The 19,447-nt window shown below is 47.0% G+C and overlaps 1 protein-coding gene across 1 annotated transcript in view; it reads left to right on the top strand.

Moving 5' to 3' along the window:
- The window catches only part of FHOD3 (formin homology 2 domain containing 3), a 493,214-nt gene that overhangs the window by 285,535 nt on the left and 188,232 nt on the right, over window positions 1–19,447 (top strand). Inside the window, exons 7-8 of the mRNA XM_060029530.1 lie at window positions 10,991–11,102; window positions 18,560–18,654. Coding sequence (XP_059885513.1) covers window positions 10,991–11,102; window positions 18,560–18,654 — 207 coding nt within the window. The remainder of the gene's footprint in view (window positions 1–10,990; window positions 11,103–18,559; window positions 18,655–19,447) is intronic.

Below are 19,447 nucleotides of genomic sequence, written 5' to 3' on the forward strand. Positions count from 1 at the left end.
CAGCAGCAGCCCTGGGTGCTGGCCCAAATCAAACTGGTAGTTCACTATACCTCCCAGGTTTGTTTTTTTTTTCCCCACTCATCCATGTTTGCCAGTTTCTTCCATTCTGCATCTCTGTGATCGTTTTACACCTAAGTGCAGAACTTTGCATTTTTTCCCATTGATTTCAGGCCAGAGTTTCAGCCTCAATATACTTTTGAACTTTGCCCATTCATCACATTAACTCTTAATCTTACTTTTATTTAACGTAAATTGAATAAGCAGAGTTTCTGTGTCATTGACCAAAATGTCGACAGAGGCAAGGAATGTGTAAGGCAGTGCAGCCTGCAGGTCAGCACTGATCAGTTAGGGCACTGGGGCCATTTTAGTGCAATTAGTGGGAAGGCATCTAACTCTATGATCATCCAGCCTCATTTCTTCATTGAGTTTACAAGGTAAACTGGTGGTAAGGGTAAGAGCTTTAGGGTCAGACAACCTGTGTGATCCTTTGGGTAGATTATTATTTTTTTCTATAAAATGGAGATAATAATCTATAAAATGAGGATAATAATAATGAAGAATATGTAAAACACTGAGCATTGTACCTGCACCTAAGTGCTCAGTGTTGTGAGTTAAAAACTCTTTTTCACTTGTCTACCACCTCCTGTTTAAAAAAAAAAAAAGAGATGCACTCAGCTTGCCAGGACCTGTTCACCTGGAAACTGCTGGTCCCGGCTGTTTCCCTCTCTTTTCTAAGTGCTCATGACACATTCGTCCAAAATATGTCTTGCATGGGTAAAACTTCTATTCACTCTTTTGTCTTCTATGTTTCATTTGGGCAGTTTCTACTGACTTATCATGAAGGAAACTGATTCTGTGCTCCTCCTCTGTGTTGAGTCTTCCTGATGAACTTCTGAACACATTCTTCATCTCCTTTAATGCTTATTTCCAGCATTTCCATTTGAGTCTTTCTTCTAGTTTCTCTCTGCTGAAATATATCATCTGCTTATGCAAGTTGTGTACCTTTTCCACTAGCTTTTAACATCTTAATCATTGTGAATTTTATAGTTCCAGTATTGAGTCAAGTCTAAGTCTGGTTCGGTTGATGGCTTCATTTCTTGATAGCAGGGGTGGGGAGTTGGAGCTTTCCTGCTTTTTTGTACGTCTTGTAATTTTTGGTTGAAAGCTTGGTATCATGTATAGGACAGTATAGACTGCGGTAGGTAGTATTTATGCCTATAAATGGGCAAGTCTCTAACGCTAGGCTATTTGAGAGGTTGTCAGTCTGCTCTCGAGGGGAGCAGGGTTTGGGTTTTGCTGTTGCTCTGGTATGTTCCTGCACCACCAGTTTTCAAGTTCCTTAAGGTATTATCTTGTGCTTGAGGTGAGGACTGGTTTGCCAAAGGGTTTTTCTCAAAGTTCCCTTTTTCACTGTCAGCTTTAGACCTTTTTTATGCGTCTGAACCTCAGAGGGGGTCTCTCTCCATGCTCCTGTCCCTCTGCTAGCGATAAGCACCAGTGACACTTCCTGGACCGGGCTTTCTCCATCATCTTTGTTTTCGACGTTGGTCTTCAGAAGGGTCAGTGTGCCTGGGTCTTGGTGGCGGGGTGCGGGGGGGGACTACCTCAGTGATCCTGTACCTCCTTCGGTAGTAGGGGACCTCTAAATTTCTGTGCTGAGGATGGTTTCCTGCTCCTGCCGCAGCAGCACAGAGTCTTATTCTTCTCCCTTCTCCTACGCCCCCTGTGCGTCAGGGGCAACAAGATTTGCTGTCCTTCCCTGCGGCTTACGGCTTTTGTCTCATAGAGGAGAAGGCTCGGGTGTAGTTTCCTGCCTGTCCAGGTGGTGTGGTAGCTGCTCCCCTCCTCCTGTGGGGTGGCTGCTGTCGTTCTCGTTATCTGCTTGTGCATCCCCCAGCCTGCACCACGGGGAGACTTTCTTAGGTCTCCGTCCCTGCCTGATCTTCCTCGTGGTGCCGTGGAGGTCATTGGACAGCGGCTGTGAGTGGATGCTGAATCCCTCTGTGTCTGTAGCTCCCAGGGGTACCATACTCTCATGATAGTCTATCCTTGGCCATTTGCTGCAACTATGATCTGAGTTTGACTTGCTTCTCAGTATGGTGGCTCCGTCTTCCTACTCTGCTCTACTTATATGGGCCATTGCTGTGTCCCACCTTTTCTTGGTGGAAGGAAAACTGTTCCTTTTTAGCTTTCATGCTATTTGGTTGCCCTGAAATCCCATCTCTCTAGTGGATTCAAGAAAAGTTGATTTTAATGATTATTTGGCCTTTTTTCTTGTTAGGTTTGGAGCAACACTCTTTGTAGCTTTCTGAGTAGGAGCCAGAGGTTCAATTTTGTATATTTAAAAACACGATAAATAAAATACCATGAGAGCTACTCAGGCAATGAATTCTATCAGATTTTTATATTTAATCTTTCCAAATTACTTGAATTAATATGTATTTTATTAATAGAAAATTGGATTAAAACTAATTTCATGATGCAGTTAATGATAACAGATTGAAGAAAAAATAGCTAAAGTTTATTGGTGTAATATGAAATCTTGATATTAAAAAATAACCTTTAAAAACTTTTACTGATTTTTTTATGATAATAAGAGTAATATATTCTCTTTGTATAAGACTTTAGAAATACAAAAAAAAAAAGTAAAAATCACCTGAAATGCTACTATATAGATATAAAGATTGTTAACTTTGTACATTTCTTTCTACTCTTTTTCTTTGAAATGTTCTTACGTAGTTAACTCTAAATATATTATAAGCATTTTCCTGTATTTTTATGGCATTTCAAAACATGTCTATGTAATATTTAATCATACAAGTGTACTATAATTTATTTGATTTTTCTCATTTTGTAAAATCAAATTGTTTCTAATTATGCACTATAGAGCTTCTTTGTGTCTTCATGAAAACACGTTTAGTGGATGAGGTTGTATTTCAGTTTTTTTCCATGTTTATCAATATTTCATTAGGTAAGATTTTTTAAATTCCACAAGTTGTAATGGCAGGTTCAAGTAATATGTGTATCAGAGATATTATGGGTGCAAAGAGCCAGCCTCCCCTTTATAACTATTGCTCTTTTGCTGGTTATTTGGCTCCATACACCCAGAAAACTAATTCTCACTGATTTGATCTCTTGGATGCCCCCATATGCAGATAATCTCAGTGGAAGGGAAAAAAAAGGAAGTTTTACTAGTCATTGTTTGGGAAGAGGGAGAGGCCAGAGGTTCAAGCCAGACCTTAAACGAGCCAGCAGGTTGAGGGGACCCCGTGGTCCAGGATGAGTCTCCAGCCACAAAGCTGGAACAGCAGCTTCTTCAATCCACTCTGAGATGATCTACTTCAGGGAGCCGATATGTGGAAGGAACCACAGCTCTCCAGAGGCTTATCGATAAACCAGAACGGCAGCTTACTATTTTACACAGACAAGTTCCCCTGTGAACGTAAATGGGAGACACAGGAGCAGGGGTGGGATTTTGACTCTTCTGCCCTTTTAGGACATGTGGCCAAGGACTAGCAGCTGTGTTCTAGCTGCTGGAGAGAGTAAGAATGGGTGGTTCTAATATGGAAGACATCTGGGGTGATGTAAAAACCCCACGGTAGCCGATGTGCCGTTCCTTAGGAAGAGATGTTCTTAGAGAGTTGGGTGGACAGGAGGACTGGGAGAAGCATAGGCTTCCTGGAGCCGCCCTGGGAATAGCCCTACAAGCTCAGGTCTGCCTTTGCCAGCACCGCTCACCCACATCCCCGCAGCCTCTCTCCACCTGCCAGCACTCACCTGCCCACCTTCTCCACCCATCCAAGGAGATGTGAGCTGACGGCCGAATTCTTGCCAGTAGCACATTCGCCATTCCTGAGGTTTGCTTGTTGTCCACTGTCATGTTTCCAGAGCTAGCTATTTATATAAGAAAGTTCTTTAACATTGATTATTCCTTGGAGAAGGATATATGTCACATTTCCCCAATGCTTATGTTTTTGCACCAGAGGGAAAGATGGGGTTCCCTATAGTATGGTAGAAAGAATCAGATAGGCCTGGTTTTTCTTTGACTTCCTCCAGAAATTAGCTGCGTGACAAGTCACATAGCCTCCTAGACCAGGAGATTTTGCATCTGAAGGTGGAGATATCACTCATGGGAAAAGTCCCCACCCTGGTTGATTCCCCCCTTCATCAGATACTATCAAGGTGTTCCTTCAGGCAGTATTTCAGTGCAGGGTTTCCGGTAGTGCTTAGTTAACAACAGTGGATTTATGTTACCTGTTACCAACTAACTCTTCATAGTTACACTGAGTCTCCTAAGGGAAAGTTAGCACAGTGAATGCTTTCTGGTCTTGTCCACTTTTAGTCATTATTCTTTAAGAAACCTCCAGCTAAACCCCAGAATTTTATCTCAATAGAACATGTTCATTTGTAGCATTATTTACTATTTTGACATTTATTTGAATTATTTTTGAACAGTCTTCTGTATTTTACATTCTGTAAGATTTCCTACCACTGACTAGTAAAAACTTAAGGGGTTACCAGCCTCACACTTGGCTACTCCGTTAATCACCAAGTTGGTTCCCTTTCTGCACATTGCACTGGGTCATAAACAGGTCGGCCATCAGGGTTTGAGGCAGGTGACTTCCTGTCCTGGCAGAGGTGCCAACCTTAGTGTGTTCACCCCTCCCTCAAGAAACCTGAAAGCCACAGCTCAGAATTCTGGACTCAGGGAATATATTTGGGCCCATACTTTATTTCTGATAAGATCCACCTCATTTTGCAGACAACATCACAGAAGGGGAAAGATTTGGAGTCCAAGGTATCTGTTTGATAACCAGTTACAAAAGGTTCCGGGCACATTCTGAGCTTTTCGCTTAGGAATTCTGAGCTTAAGTATATGTTTAAGAGAAGTTCTTAAAGATACGTATCTTAAGTCACTTGAATTTTTTGTTGTTGTTAAAATATTTAGTATATTCTTAGTTCTGGTAAGCTTGTAAACAAAGTGGCAAAGCTTTGTGGATCCAGTTAACCTTACAATTTCTAATTCAGTTTTAATAACCAGCATCCCCTTCTATAACATATTTATCCTTTTTTAGTGGAAAATGAAAATAGAATGAAGCATGTCTTTCTAACCCCCTTTGTAATTTAAATCCTGAGGTTTGGAAATTGTTTTCTTTTTATGGTTGCTGAATTTTAGAAGAGGAGTAGGAATTTGGAGATTTCGGGGAATATTTATTTCTACCTAATAAACAGCATATTTGACCTGCTAAGTGTAGTTGTTGGTTTTCTCTAAGTACAATAAAACATGAAGGGAGTTCTGGCTTGCTTTTAAGTGCAGAATTATTGAGAAGCTGCCTTTTATTTCTTTTCCATACATCTAGTGGTTACATTTTATCCAAAACCTAGACACCCGGGTTCTGTACAGGCTGACTCCACGCCCTCCCTGTGGGTTGACTCGGAAAATTAAAAAAAAACAAAAACAAAATCCAGCCAAGCACCGTGTGGACACCATCCTCCTACTCTCAGTCCCTGCCTCCCGACACGGAGGTGACGCGGGAGTCCCGAGTTGTTCGTGCAGTTGTTCATGGAAGCTCGGTCCCTGACTGAGGCTTGACCTGACAAGTGCTGCATCCCTGGGTCATCAGGCATCCTTGTTCCTCTGAAGCCTCATGGCCCCTATTTTACGCTGTGTAGGAGCAGAGAGCGAGAATGACAGCTGCAGCCAAGAGTAAGGCTCATACTTGTGAGAAGCACAGTTCAGTGCTGCCTGCATGTGCCTGTCCTTGTGCAAAGGGGTTGTCTCAGATTCCTGTCATATACTGTGATTTAGTTGCATGTTTTAAAGCAATATAAAGCATAATTTATTATAATGGACAGCGCTAAAATAGACTACAGTACTAGTTTTTCCTAGAATGTAATTATAGTTGACCTTTAAATTACACAGAGGTTAGGGACACAGACCCTCCTAGGAGTCAAAAATCCATGTATGAATTAGTCAGCTCTCCGTATTTGTGGTTCCTCTGTATCCATTGTTCTGCACCTGTGGATTCAACCAGCCATGGATCATGTAATACTGTAGTACTTACTTTTGAAAAAAATCTGCATATAAGTGGACCTGCGCAATTCAAAGGGTTATTCAAGGGTCGACTGTATATAAAAAGTAGGTAATGTGTAGCCCAAAGGCTGAATCTCGACCCCCAGTGTGTTTCCTCCAACCCTAAAAAAGAGGGCTTATTTGTGTTAGCAGGAACCCACAGGTTGTCACACGGCTCTTCTGCACCATGGAGGCCCCGAAAGGCGGCTGGATCAGCCCTGAGCCTGTCCAGCTGTCTCTTCTCCCCACTGCAAGGGCCCTGCTCTGGGAAGCGCTGTCTGTTCTCAGCAGCCTGGCTCGGAGGGCCCTTAACACGGTAATGCTCTCAGTTGTGTGGTATGGAGGTGTTCTGAGTCCTCTCTCCACAGCAGGATGACCATCTCCTTAAAGGCAGGGCTACAGCTTCCTGACTCCCTCAGGGAACCTCGCTGGTGCTGGGCATCTGGAAGGCACTCAAGACATTGAAAGAAGAAGCAGAGCCTCTTGGGATTCAGAGGAACTTTAAATGGGCTCAGCCAGTTCACCCCCATCCGGGTTCTGAATTCCTTCTGCAATAGCCTTAGCAAGGGCCACTCAGAACCTCTGGATGTGGGGAATCTACCACCCCAGCATCTGGTTGGTCTTAGAGCCACTGCTTCTGAGGCTGACTCCATGTTGCCGTGTTTAACTGTTTTGTGACCAGTTGCTTTGTCTTCCCAAGCGATTGATGCTCCACCGGAATGAGAATCTATTCTTACTGATTTTCCCTCAGTGCTAGATGGATAGGCCGGTGTTTGAGCCTGTGAGTCATTGCAATGAAACCCCTCATTAGAACATGAAGGAGCACCAGGCAGAGATGAAATGTCCTTGGAGTGTCACTGCCCTTTGAGAAGTCTTCAGTGTCTGAGCCACGCGGTGGAGTGTGTGCTGGCATCCGAGCCGCTTGTTCCCGCCCCCTCATTTGCGGTCCTTGCTCCTGCCGCCACAGTGGGCCTGCCTCTCCTTACCCATCACTGGCCTCTGGTTTGCCTCTTCTCAGCAGGTCGGGAAGCTCAGTGGCCGCTCCTGTTAGCATGTGTCTTAGGATAAGTGCTGTGGCACCAGGTGTGGATTTTTAAGAGCTTTGAGATGAGCAGCGTGTTTGGACTTGGAGGAATGGCTGTGTGGCCTCCACTGTGGCTATTCCAAGGTTTTGGAGGGTTTTGATAGCTTTCCAGGTTCTGGAGGGCATCAAATTAAGTGATTTCTGGAAAAATAAGGGTTTGATGTAGAAATCTTTTGAAGTCAGGTACTTTTATTACTTTCAAGTCTGTGCAGTAATGTTAGTGAGGTATTTATCAGGAGGAGTCCTGCTGGATGTATTTTGATGGTTAGCTGGGACATGCTTGCAATTAGTACCATTCATTTCCATAAAATTAACGTGCTGATGCTCTTTTTCTAAAGTAGTTTAACTGTCTAATATGTTTGTGATTACTTTCACATAGTAAGTCTTCCAAACATAAATAAATGTCCACTTAGACTCAGTAGAAGCCAAATTTGTAGAAACCTAAAATCATGAATCAGAAGAGTTTAGGGATTTAAAAAAAATAAAATAACAGTGCCAAAAGATCTCTAAACAGAGCCTTTATTGCAAAGAAGATGACATGAATAGACATGTTGAGACTAATAGAGAAAGAAGGCTCCCTGAGAAAACAGTCAGTGGTTTCTTACTTAGAGAGCCTCATATGGGAGAGTGGGTCCCTGGGACCATGCCGGCCAAGGCCCCGTGACCACAGAGATGCCCAGAAGGGGGTCCTGCTGAGACCAGCTGATGGGGGAGTGGGCTGGGCAGCAGCCAGGTTCTTTCCCACGAAGGCACTGAGGAGGCTTAAACCACATAATAATAGTGTACCCACTGAGGAGGGCGCCAAGCCTGGGCTTGCTGGGTTGTTTTATTTACTTGAAGAAATTTTTTTCAGCTCTCAACGTACAAAGATAGCACAGTTCATCATGCCATGCCTTCCCCTCCTGCCCCCAACCTTGTAGCTGCTGAGAAAAATACTCTGGAATTTAGTCTGTTCTCAGTCAGGGAGAGCAGAGAATGTGGGACTCAGGTTATGAAGTTGAAAACTTCTAAAGAGCTCAAAGCCCTCACAGGAACTCAGGTGCCACTGCGATAAGGATGTCGCCGTGAGGACAGAAGCCCAATACGCTGGTTGTCCTCCGTGAAGTTGTCGGGGCGTGGAGTCGGGGATACAAGGCTGGGTACACATACATTAGTGGTTGGGTGTGCAGAGCAAACCTCGGTGAAAAGGGCGCGCCGGCCTGCCCTTCGTGTGTAATACTGACCCAGTAGTTCCTCGGGGCAGACGCTGTTTCCTGTGTGTCAAATAAAGTAATATCTCCGCCACCAGGTAGCTTCTGCTCTAGTTGGGGGCAACAGAGGAACATCAGGTGAACAAACTTGTATGTAGCGATTTCAGTTCATGACAAAGGATGTGAAGAAAATAGAACAGGGTGATGTGAGTGACCAGGGGGCTCCTTTAGATGAAGTAGTCAGGAAGCCACTTCCCATGAGGGGAAATTTCTCAGACCTGGAGGATAAGGAAAGGCCAGTCCTGTGGTGACTGGTTAAGGAATAGCCAATGAGAAGACTGAGTCATGCACAAGCTTCAGTGTGTGAAAAGCGCACGGTCGCATGACTAAAGAAAGGTGGCTAATGGAAGCTCCCTGGGCAGAGGGAGAGTGACAGGAGATGAGGTCAGAGAGCTTGGCAGAGACGTAAAGCCCACAGGGGTGGATTCCACCCTGAATGTGACGCAGAGCGAATAGAGGGTTGAGAGTGCCCAGGTCACTCGGGCTGCAACGTGGAGAATGGACTTCATGGTGACAAGCCCAGAAGTACTTAGGAGGCTCTCATGGTGGACAGGGAGATGGAGATGTGGAGGGAGTCAGGGCAAGGACAGCCGCTGACAGCCCTGGACGATGGCGTCATCGTAGGATTGGGTGGGGAAGGGCAGGGTGACTCCCACTTGCACTCAGTGGTGGCGGGGCCTTGTCCTGAGGTGGGGGCTGTGGAAGGAACATGCTGGCAGTGGTCTGTGGGATGGAATGAGCATGCGTGCCAATCAGGAGTCCTCTTTGGGCCATATTGAATTTGAGGGCCTGTAAGCATTTGAGTGGCGATGTCGGGGGCCAGGCCTGGAGAGCACTGAGTCATAGATGGGACTTAAAACCAAGAGCCTGGATCAGCTCACCTAGAGAGAGCGCACGGCAAGGGACCGGGGGAGTAGTGAGCCCTGAGGCCTTCCCACACCTGGAGGTTGAGCTCCTCCTGGAGGAGGAGCCACCCAGGTAGGAGACTGTGGTCAGCCATGGCGAGAGGAAATTGTTTCTGGAGGGAGCCGTTGATCGTGTCACGTGCTGCTGAGGGTTGAGCCAAAGTGAGCACAGAAGAGTAAGCACTGACCAACGCGGAGGTCATCAGCAGCCTTGACAAGAGTAATGTGATCTGCGCGGTGGAGGTAGAAGCCCTGTCACATTGGATTGAGGAGTCCATGGGAAGTGAGGAAGGGGCGCCAGGGAGGGTGACAACTCTTTTGAAATGTTTTCCTATAACTTGGAGCTGGGAACCAGGGCACTGGCTGGAGAGAGATGTGGAATGTAGGAAAAGCCAGCTGGTTTACTAGGGAAGTAGGACAGAGGAGAAGGGGCAAGGGGTAGAGGGAGGTGCATGTATTTGGAGAAATGACTGTGGGTGGGTGGTGGTTTCACGCTGTTTCCCGCGGCGTGTGCAGGGCTCCAGTTCTCCCCTACTGCGTACACGTGCCCCTAATAATTCGATGTGAGCTGATGCCTACGGGGGCTCTGGGCCTTTCTGCGCTGCAGAGTGAGTGGAGAGCCTGGAGCCGATTCTCCATGGCCACGGGGGTGGGGCGAGGGGACGTGGGCTGATTGGCTGGTCCTTACCTGATCCATTCATTCAGCGAGCAAACATGGCTGAGCCCATTCTGTGCCAGGTGTAGTTCCAGGCCCTTCAGACACGATGCAGATCAGCCCCTGTCCCCTAGAAAGTGCTTTCTGCCGGTGGGGGGCGGGGCACTGCCCAACCACCTGCTGCGGGTGGGAGGAGCAGTCCCAAGGCAGGTTTGCTGTTTCTCAGAAGCAAGATTTGAACCCATTTCCAGGAGGAACTTGGTGTGTGAGTTCCCTGAGAAGGAGGTTCTTGGAAGGAAGTGGGGTGCAGGAAAGGAGACTAGGTGGAGGTAGCAGCTGCAGCACCTGCAGGAGCGGGCAGGGAGCTGAGCTGGAGCCCCCAGGCTGCCACAGTCCCCCAGCTGCTGAGCTGAGTTAGGGATCTGCGGTAGCATCAGCTGGGAGGTTGGGGAATTTCTCTGGGTGGGTGACCCTCGGCCCGCGTGAAGGAGGGGCCCTGGGCTCCGTGGGGCTCCTCGTGCGTGCAGTGCTCTGGGCCCAGGACTGTGGGGTGAGGCCCCAGGCAGACCTCTCTGCAGTTTTAAGTGCAGGACTTGGTTCAGGTGACCTATTGTGACCCTGGACAAGTCATTTAACCTGCTGTGCCTGCTTCCTCGCCAGAAAAATGAGAATCGATTGTTCTACTTCAGAATGATCTAGTCTGGATAAAATGAAGTAACCAACCCAGCAGCTGTTACCTCGTCTGTTGAGAGACCATTGGTGTGAGCTCTGGGGCCAAAGGCCTTGTGTTCAAATTCTGGTTCTATTTCTAGCTGTGCAATCTTGGGCAGGGGCCTCTGTGCCCTCAAGTTTCCTAACCTGTGCAATGGAGACTATACTAACGCCTGCCTTCTGAGGCGTCCAGTGAAGGAATCTGTGTAATTGCTGAGAAGAGGGGCTGGGTGCCAGCTGCTGTTAGGACGAAGCTTTCAGGCATCCCCGCCATGTCTGCAGCTACACGATGGTTGTATCTTTTCTCTGCAGTTCCGCCTGGTGGTGAAGACGGCCCTGAAGCTGCTGCTGGTGTTTGTGGAGTACTCGGAGTCCAATGCACCTCTTCTGATTCAGGCCGTCTCTGCTGTCGACACAAAAAGGGGTGAGTGGTCCCTGCCCACTACGTCATCGAAGTAGAAGCGCCTAATGAAAGAAGGCTTCCACTTTTTACGTGTTCAAAACAGAATTAAGAATGAACAGAATTCCCTTTGTGTGGACTTCCCACCGCAGGAAATGTATATTTTAGGATAGTTAAGTGTACAAAGATTAGGTTAGGGAGGGAACAGTGAAAGAAAAGCACTGCTGGGCTAACCCATAAAGCTAACCCAGCTTATCTTTATGCTGTCTTCAGCCTCCACGACTGAACACACAGAACCAGTTCCTTATCCTCTTTTCCCATCCTGTTGGGATCACTCTGACTCCTTCCTCTCTTCCCCTCACACCTGCTTGGTTGGCTCTGACCCCTAGATGTTCCTTGAATGTTCTCGCTTCCCGACATCCCACACCCTCACCATCTCACCTGGCATCCCTTGCTTCCTTGAATGTTCTCCCTTCCCTGGCATGCCCACCCTCCCCTCTGCTATTGGAGGATTCTTCTGAAGCACAAATTTGGCCACATCGTTTTCCATCTAAAACCCGCCAGTGGCTTCCCGGTGCCCACAGGATTAGGACCTGACGCTTCGCTATCTAGCCCCTGTCCACCCGTCACCTCCGCCTCCTACCCGGCTTGCAGCACACCCTCCCTATCTTGGATCAGATGGGCGTACGCTCTCAAAGCCCTCACGCGTCCCTATTCTCCGCTGTGCTCTTGTCACTGCCCATCTCCCATGAATGTGTGCCCTGCTCAAGGGCAGGGTGTCTGTCTCTTCTTGGTGTCCCAGCACCTGGCTGGCCCACAGCAGGCAGGCCTGCTGTACACACTTGATGACGAATGAGCTTTGGATTCGATTTACTGTAAAGCAGGCCGTGGCTCCTATAATACTGTGAAGCCTGAAGCTAAAATGGGGTGTTTTGTTTTGTTTTGTTCTTTTAAAAATATTTTGGTTTTGTTCCTCAGTAGGACATTTTTATTAATATTATCATTCCCACAAAGACTCTAACAAGAACAAAAACTTGATAACATTATTTTTTTTCTTTTTATAACAGTAACACTCTGTAGAAAATTTGGAAAAAACAATGTAAAGGAGACCGTAAAAAATCACCTCTAATCTCACCAGAGAGAGTTGTTGTTAACATGTTGGTGTATGGTTTTGTGTATGTGTGTGTGTGTGTGTGTGTGTGTCTGCATGTGCACACACACGTTTATGAACAAGTCAGCCGAGGGACAACCGTCAAAAAGGAACGAGAGGCCTAAATAGTCCTCTTTGATTCAAACCACTTGTGTCTCTGACTTAGCATTGCTCAGAGAGCCACATCCAGCGCTGAATCCAAAGATGAAAGAAAGCAGCTCACTAGTTGCTTTGAAAGTTTGAATATAAGTTAATGAAAGCCATCCAGGACCGTGAGCTGGGCTCCCGCACTTTCCCCACAAACACGCAGGCAGACCTCAGTCCCCAGCTCGGTGGATTGCAGGCTGGAAGGGACTCCAGGCCTGTGTGTAGGTGTATCACAGAGGCAGTCCCTAGTGTGTGGTCGGGGGCTGTGAGTCTGGAAAGTGGATCCCAGACAGGGGCAGGTTTCTTTCTGCCACAGCCTGTTGCCATCTGAAGCACAAGCATGAAGACCCTCATGGCCTCAGGAGCAGATCAATGGCACTCCCTGAGAATCCTAATGAAGGCTGTCAATGGCTCAGAAGCCAGGCCGGGCTTTCCCAGGGCCAGTCAATGAGGCCTAAGGCCAAGGTGGGTATTTGTGGAGAGAGTGAGGCCAGTCCTTTCATCTGTCCTTGGAAGATTCATACTCCATCCTCCAACTCTGGGGGTTGCTTTAGGACAATTAGCGGACTCTTCATTTTCCTGTCCTAAATTTCAGGTAACCCATGGGCCCTTGTCATGGGCGCCATGTTAGAGGGGACAACCTTCTTGTGACCTTCCTTCCTTGGACTGCACATTTCATGGAGGGCATGTTGTGGACGTAGAGGAGTGATCCCGAGGGCACCCTACCCCCAAGACTCTACCTGCAGGCCCAGTCAGAGGCTGTCAGCTCTACTCTCTCCCCCAAGACAAAACAATGGCCATCTTTCCCCAATTTGTAAAAATATAAAATCAAAACAGCCAAGGGGTTGTTTCTTCAACGTCACGATTTTTGCCTGTAAAATTTCTTAAGCTTCTGGCAAGTGCTGTCACCTGTCTGCTACTGAGCACTAGTGGCTGAGAACAGAAAGGAACAACACTAATGGAAAAACTCATCCAGAGCTTATCACGTGTGGTTCATTCCCATGTTTCTCTATGGCATGTGTGGTCTCGGCCATGATTTTCTAACATATACATATAACATCATCCTCTTTTACTACTAGTAAAATTGTTCCTGAACCCTGTGCTGGAATTGGACATCTAAATATGTCATGCTCGGGCTTCCCTTGTGGCGCAGTGGTTGGGGGTCTGCCTGCCGATGCGGTGGACGCGGGTTCGTGTCCCGGTCCGGGAAGATCCCACATTCCGCGGAGCGGCTGGGCCCGTGAGCCATGGCCGCTGGGCCTGTGCGTCTGGAGCCTGTGCTCCATGGCGGGAGGGGCCGCGGTGGTGAGAGGCCCGCGTACCGCAAAAAAAAAAAAAAAAGAAAAAAAATCTTAAATATGTCATGCTCTTCTGCAGGAAGCAGCATGACTAGCAGGTGTGTTTCCACCTGGCAAGCTTAGAAGCTGCTCTCGCTCTCCAGTCCCCTCTCAGCTGGACCAGCAAGTAGACAGACGTGCCAGAGGTGACTGAGGGCCAGCCGAGTATGTCCATTTCCACACAAGTTTATAAATAAGCCATAAATTTGACTCCTCAAGGTGGCTTTAGACTCATTTTGGGGGAGATAGGGTGGAGAATGGGCATATTATAGACTTTTTTTAGTAGAAAGGAATTCTTTTGGATGATGAAAACTGTTAAGTTTAAAGAATCAGCAAAGAAAATCAACAAACGAGCTAAAAGACCTCAAAAATTACTACCGCCTACGGCAGATGAAGTTGTCTGAGAACAGATTCCTCTGGTTGCTTTATAAACATCGCACATCCCACACGTGGGTTAACCAGAAATGTTCATTTGTGAGCATGGATGGACAATTTGCTGTTAGGCTAAGAGTGGGCCAGTTAGGAAGCAGCAATAAAAGCTGAGGGACCTAGGTGTTTCATAGAGACTAATAAATATGCGTGAATTAATGAAAATTAAACGGGCCCCATTTGATCCCGGCAATTGCCCCTTTGGTTCAGGGGCTAGAATGAAATGGTGGATTGGAGTTAATCTCTAGGGCATGGCTCAGTGTCACACCTGTCTGCACATACTGCAGGGGCAGACTCTTTTTTTTTTTTTAAGATTTATTATTTATTTATTTATTTTTGGCTGCATGGGGTCTTGGTTGTGGCATGCGGGATCTTCGTTGAGGCATGAGGGAACTTTCGTTGCGGCACGCGGGCTTCTCTCTAATGGTGGCATGCAGGTTTTTTTTCTCTCTCTAGTTATGGCGCACAGGCTCCAGAGTGTGTGGGCTCTGTAGCTGTAGTGCACGGGTTCCAGAGCATGTGGGCTCTGTAGTTTGCGGCACGCGGTCTCTCTAGTTGAGGCGCGCAAGCTCAGTAGTTGTGGCGAGCGGGCTTAGTTGCCCTGCGACATGTGGGATCTTAGCTCCCTGCCCAGGGATCTAACCCGCCTCCCCTGCATTGGAAGGCGGATTCTTTACCACCGGACCGCCAGGGAAGTCCCAGGGGCAACTGTTTTGCCTGCATCTTCAAGTCAGTTTCCCTTCCTAGTGGATGGGGCCAGACAGGAAGAGAGAAAGGCAGTAAACACTCATGGAAGCCCACGGGAGGGCCTTGCCTTGTCATTTTGCTATCATCAGAGACTTCCTTTCTTGGGGATCTTTGCTGTGGTGGTCAACAGGAAACTGGTCGAGAACCCTCTGCTCCCCTGGGCGGGGTACCCCTCCCTCTGACTGTATGAGTTTGCCTCTCAGACACGGGGGGCGGCACTTATTTTGTTACCCACAGACTGGGTAACTTATTTTGAAATTTCAGTCATAAATCTTGAGTCCTGCTAATTTGGTTCAGCACTGCTTTTGAAGAAGTTCCATTTTTCATTTGAATGTGAGGTGATGAGATATGACATAATTTTTAAACATGTGTCTAACACATGATTGACAGGGGAAAAAGAATCCAGCCGTCTTTTCAAGCGATCCCGTCTCTGACTTCTGCTCAAGGATACGTTGCTCTGTGAAGAATGCACAGAGCATGGTGGAGATTAGAGTGGGCAGAACTCAAGCTCTGTTTCCATTGCTGCTTAGAGCAGAAGCATACCTGTTAAGTGTTCATTGATCACGCTGAAAGGCTTGGAACATGCCGCTGGGACCTTGTATTTGAGCGTTAGACCAACTTGTGTACAAGGCATCGTGCAAAATAGCTTACTCTTTTCTTTTGGGTTTAATACAGAGACTCGGGGGGAGAGTAAGAGGGAGAAGTGCTGAGCGGTTTATTCTGGGTTGAGGGAGGAGTGCTGCGGTTTGGTGGGAGGAGGACTCTGGCCTGGGAGCCTGTGTGGAAGGCCTATGGGTCCGTGTGGGTGTCCTCCACCCACCACCACTGCAGTGGCGGCTACTGCTGTTCGAGTGCCTGCCACGCAACAGACGCTGTTCTAAGCGTTCTTCGTATAAAACTCATTTGTTTGACGAATTTATAAGTGCCAACCATGTGCTTGCAAACATCAGAGAAAAGCCAGGCTGTCATGGAACCTACACTCACTGCAGTGTTTGGGGTGGAGGAAGGGGAGGTGGAGTTGGAGGGAGACGGATGATAATGATGAAGGAAATTACTGTCTCCTGACGTTCTCCATCAGGGCTCAGGAGAATTGACAAAGTGCTCTACCTCCATGACACCTCACAGTGAGCCTCTAGGGTGGATCTGATCCCTCCAGGTTAGACGCGTCTCTCTAGCCTCTGTTCATTCCACTACTTTGGGGCTCGGTTTCGTTCTCTGTTATGTGAAGGGGGAAGATCGTGTGGTTTATGATTCTAATACAGGACCATCCCCTACCTACACATACACACACGTAAACCCCAAATGGAGCAACAAAGGTGATGGTGATGGGGGTGAACTGGACCATTTAGTTCTGACAGGTGGCAGCTCTTGGGACAGTTACGACTGCTGGTGCTTGATACAGGCCAGCTGGAGCCCTGCCAGGGCTATTTGTGTTGAACTAGAAGGTTTCTTCCCCTTCCCCTTCATTCTTCTAAAAAGTTTCTATTTTCTGGTCCCCAAACAGTCAAAGGACAGTGAACATTTATCCCAACAGTGTATGAATACATGCAAATTTCCAGTCTTGAAATCCTTAAATGGTAAGAAGGGAGTCAGATATTACAGCTGAAGAACACAGTTTTTAAGTGTTTGAAACACGGTGTTTGAGTGTTTTCATTATAATGGATAAACTAGTGCACAGATATGTGTGTCTGCATGAGAGAGAGAGGAAGAGAGGAGATAGTCCAGGTACATCCCTCTCTCTGGGATGCCTGTGGTTGCTTCTCGGCTTTTCCTTCCCCAGGCCCTGTTTGACATGTGTGACCCCAAAGTAAGGAACCAGGAAGCAGTTCTGGACCCCCGAGCCCCACTAGGAATCCTTCGCACTGATGCTCTCCCTCTTGCATAGGCTTTTCTTTACGCATATGTGGGGAACCCAGTAGAACTCGTGTTTCCGTGTTTTGTACTGAGGTCGGGTGTGAGTGTGAATGACGGAAGTTGTCCTTGTTATAAACATGAGCAAAGGCACTTGGAATGCTTGACCGATTCCTGGACAGTGAGACCCATGACCTACTGACCACACTGATTGTCTTGAGGGCGGAAGCAGTTACTTTGCTGGGCTTTGGAGAACAGGTGTGGACTTCAAAATAGTTTGATGATAAAGATCAGCAAGAAGATAATTTTCAAGAATTTCAAGAATTTTCAACAGTTAGCAGGCAAAGGATCATGCTTTTGTGTTCACAGTAACAAAGGGTCACAGAAGCTTAGTCCATAGGTTCATAGTTTGGAACAACTGGACAGCTAGTCCAAAGGAAAAGGCTTTTTGTTCCCTGGCTGGGAGCACCAACAGACCTGTACATCAAACTACATCTGTGTCTTTCATATTGTATAGTAGGTGCCTATTCCTTTTAAAATTCTCCTGTCTTCTCTTCTTTTCTTACTGTGTGCATTTAACCCTCTGGCTCTTTTAAAACTGCCCCAGTTTAACCCACCCATGCCCTCTCAGGGGTCTCCAGTCACTAGTCAGACATTTTCTTGAGCACCTACTATGTGCCGGGCACTCTGCCAAGGGCACAGAGATAAGACAGGACACATCACTGCCCTTGGGGAGCTTTTGTTCTCAAGGCCAGGAAATCAGCTCTGACATAATCCATCCATGAATCAGCATTTGGAACCCGCTGGTTTTAGGTTATTTCAGACTTTACTTTTTCAGCAAAAATAAGCCATGTCCCTTTGAGATCTTTATAGAGAAAGCAGGAAAGAGCTGCACGTTCCACACTGCCACGCCAAGGGCAAGGCAACACTTCACTGCAGATGTTTATCTCCAGCGTAGGAAATCACATCAGGATGTCGTGTACCCTTTGTGGCCTTGGCCTTGGCTTGGCGATCCTGAACGTGGAGGGTTTCCCTGCCCTCCCTGGAGCCACGGGACAGCCTCCAGGAGCCTCCCCCAGGAGCTCCACTGAGGAGTCACCTCTTGCACCAAACCTTCCTCGACCATCGCACTGCAAGAGACAGACCTCCCTTGCTGAGTGACAGGCTTGGCTAAGCGCTTTGCCTTCTAAGTGCTTTTACCCTGTGCTGAGGTGTGTTCCTGTACTTATGCCTAACTGTTCCATTTGATTATAACCTCTTGATGACAGACTCCCAGAGACCCAGTTCCTTGGTACCTGGTTGATGCTTAAATAGTTATTTGTGCCTTGATTGAATACAGATAATATACTTCTGTTCTTGAAATGTTTGCTAGATGGACGTTTCACAGTTATTGTTTGAAGTCCATTGCTAGAGTGACTGTAAAGCTCTCCTGTGTCCCCTTTCCTTGCAGGAGATGGACATACAGAGAGTACTTACAAAGAATTTCCACACTTGGAGAGTAAAATGCATGGTCTAAAAAAAGCTGCATATGAATGGGTTTTTAAAAAATCACCTATTTAGTATAAAGGGAACTTTTCAAACAAACTGATAGGCATCCTGACACTGAAGAGTATACGTTTTCAAGTAGACAAGGATGACATGGTATATCGTCACCTAATTGGAAACATATTCAAGTCCATCCTAAGAATTGTGTCATGCTTTGAAATTTGGTGACTGAAAGGCACTGCCATCATTGGGTGATAAGTCTCTGGATAAACTGTGATGTGAATTGGACAAGGAGTGTTGACTTGCTGTTTCTAATGATTTTTGCTTTATTCTAGGAGTCAAACCTTGGTCAAATATCATGGAAATCCTGGAGGAAAAGGATGGGGTCGACACGGAGTTGCTGGTTTATGCAATGACTTTAGTGAACAAGGTCGGTTGATGTTCGTTACCGGTTGAACTGTGTCCCCCCACGCCAAAAGATGTGTTCCTGTAGATGTGTTCCTGAAGTCCTAACCCCTTACCTGTGAATGTGATCTTATTAGGAAATAGGATCTTTGCAGATGTAATCAGGTTAAGATGAGGTCATTAGGGTGGGCTCTAATCCAATAGGATTGGTGTCCTTATAAGAAGAGGAAAAGAGATACACATAGAGGGAAGACAAGTTAGACACACATACATGAGGAAGACAGCCAGTGAAAGCAGGGGCAGAGATTGGAGTGATACATCTATAAGCTGAGGACCGCCAAAGGATGCTAAGCGTTGTCAGCAGCCAATCCCGGATGAAGCAAGGACGGATCCTACCCTAGAGCCATCGGAGAGAGCGCGGCCCTGCCGACACCTTGACGTCAGACTTCTAGTCTCTCCACCTGGGAGAGAATAAATTTCTGGGTGTTTTTCTTCTTCAAAAAACCAGTTTTTTATTTTTAAAGCTCTGCCATGTTTCTAGTGGGTGCCGAGGGTCACCTGCCACACTCACACCAAGTGGTCCTTGTAGCCAGCTAACAGTCTGACCATCAGCAGACCAGGCCAGAGAGGTCCACTGGGGGGTGGTTCTGCCTTGCTGCTGGTCCTGATAACTTCTTGCTCCAATTCATCTACGATAATTTTGCCCTCCGAGTCCCAGATCTTGATGCTGAGCCAGCGGCAGCACAGAGCCAGTAGCATTTGGGACGGAAGCACAGGGCATTGATGAGGTTCCCACCATCTAGCGTGTGACGGTGCTT

This window comes from Delphinus delphis, chromosome 13 (genome assembly GCF_949987515.2).
Source record: "Delphinus delphis chromosome 13, mDelDel1.2, whole genome shotgun sequence".
Lineage (NCBI taxonomy): Eukaryota > Metazoa > Chordata > Mammalia > Artiodactyla > Delphinidae > Delphinus > Delphinus delphis.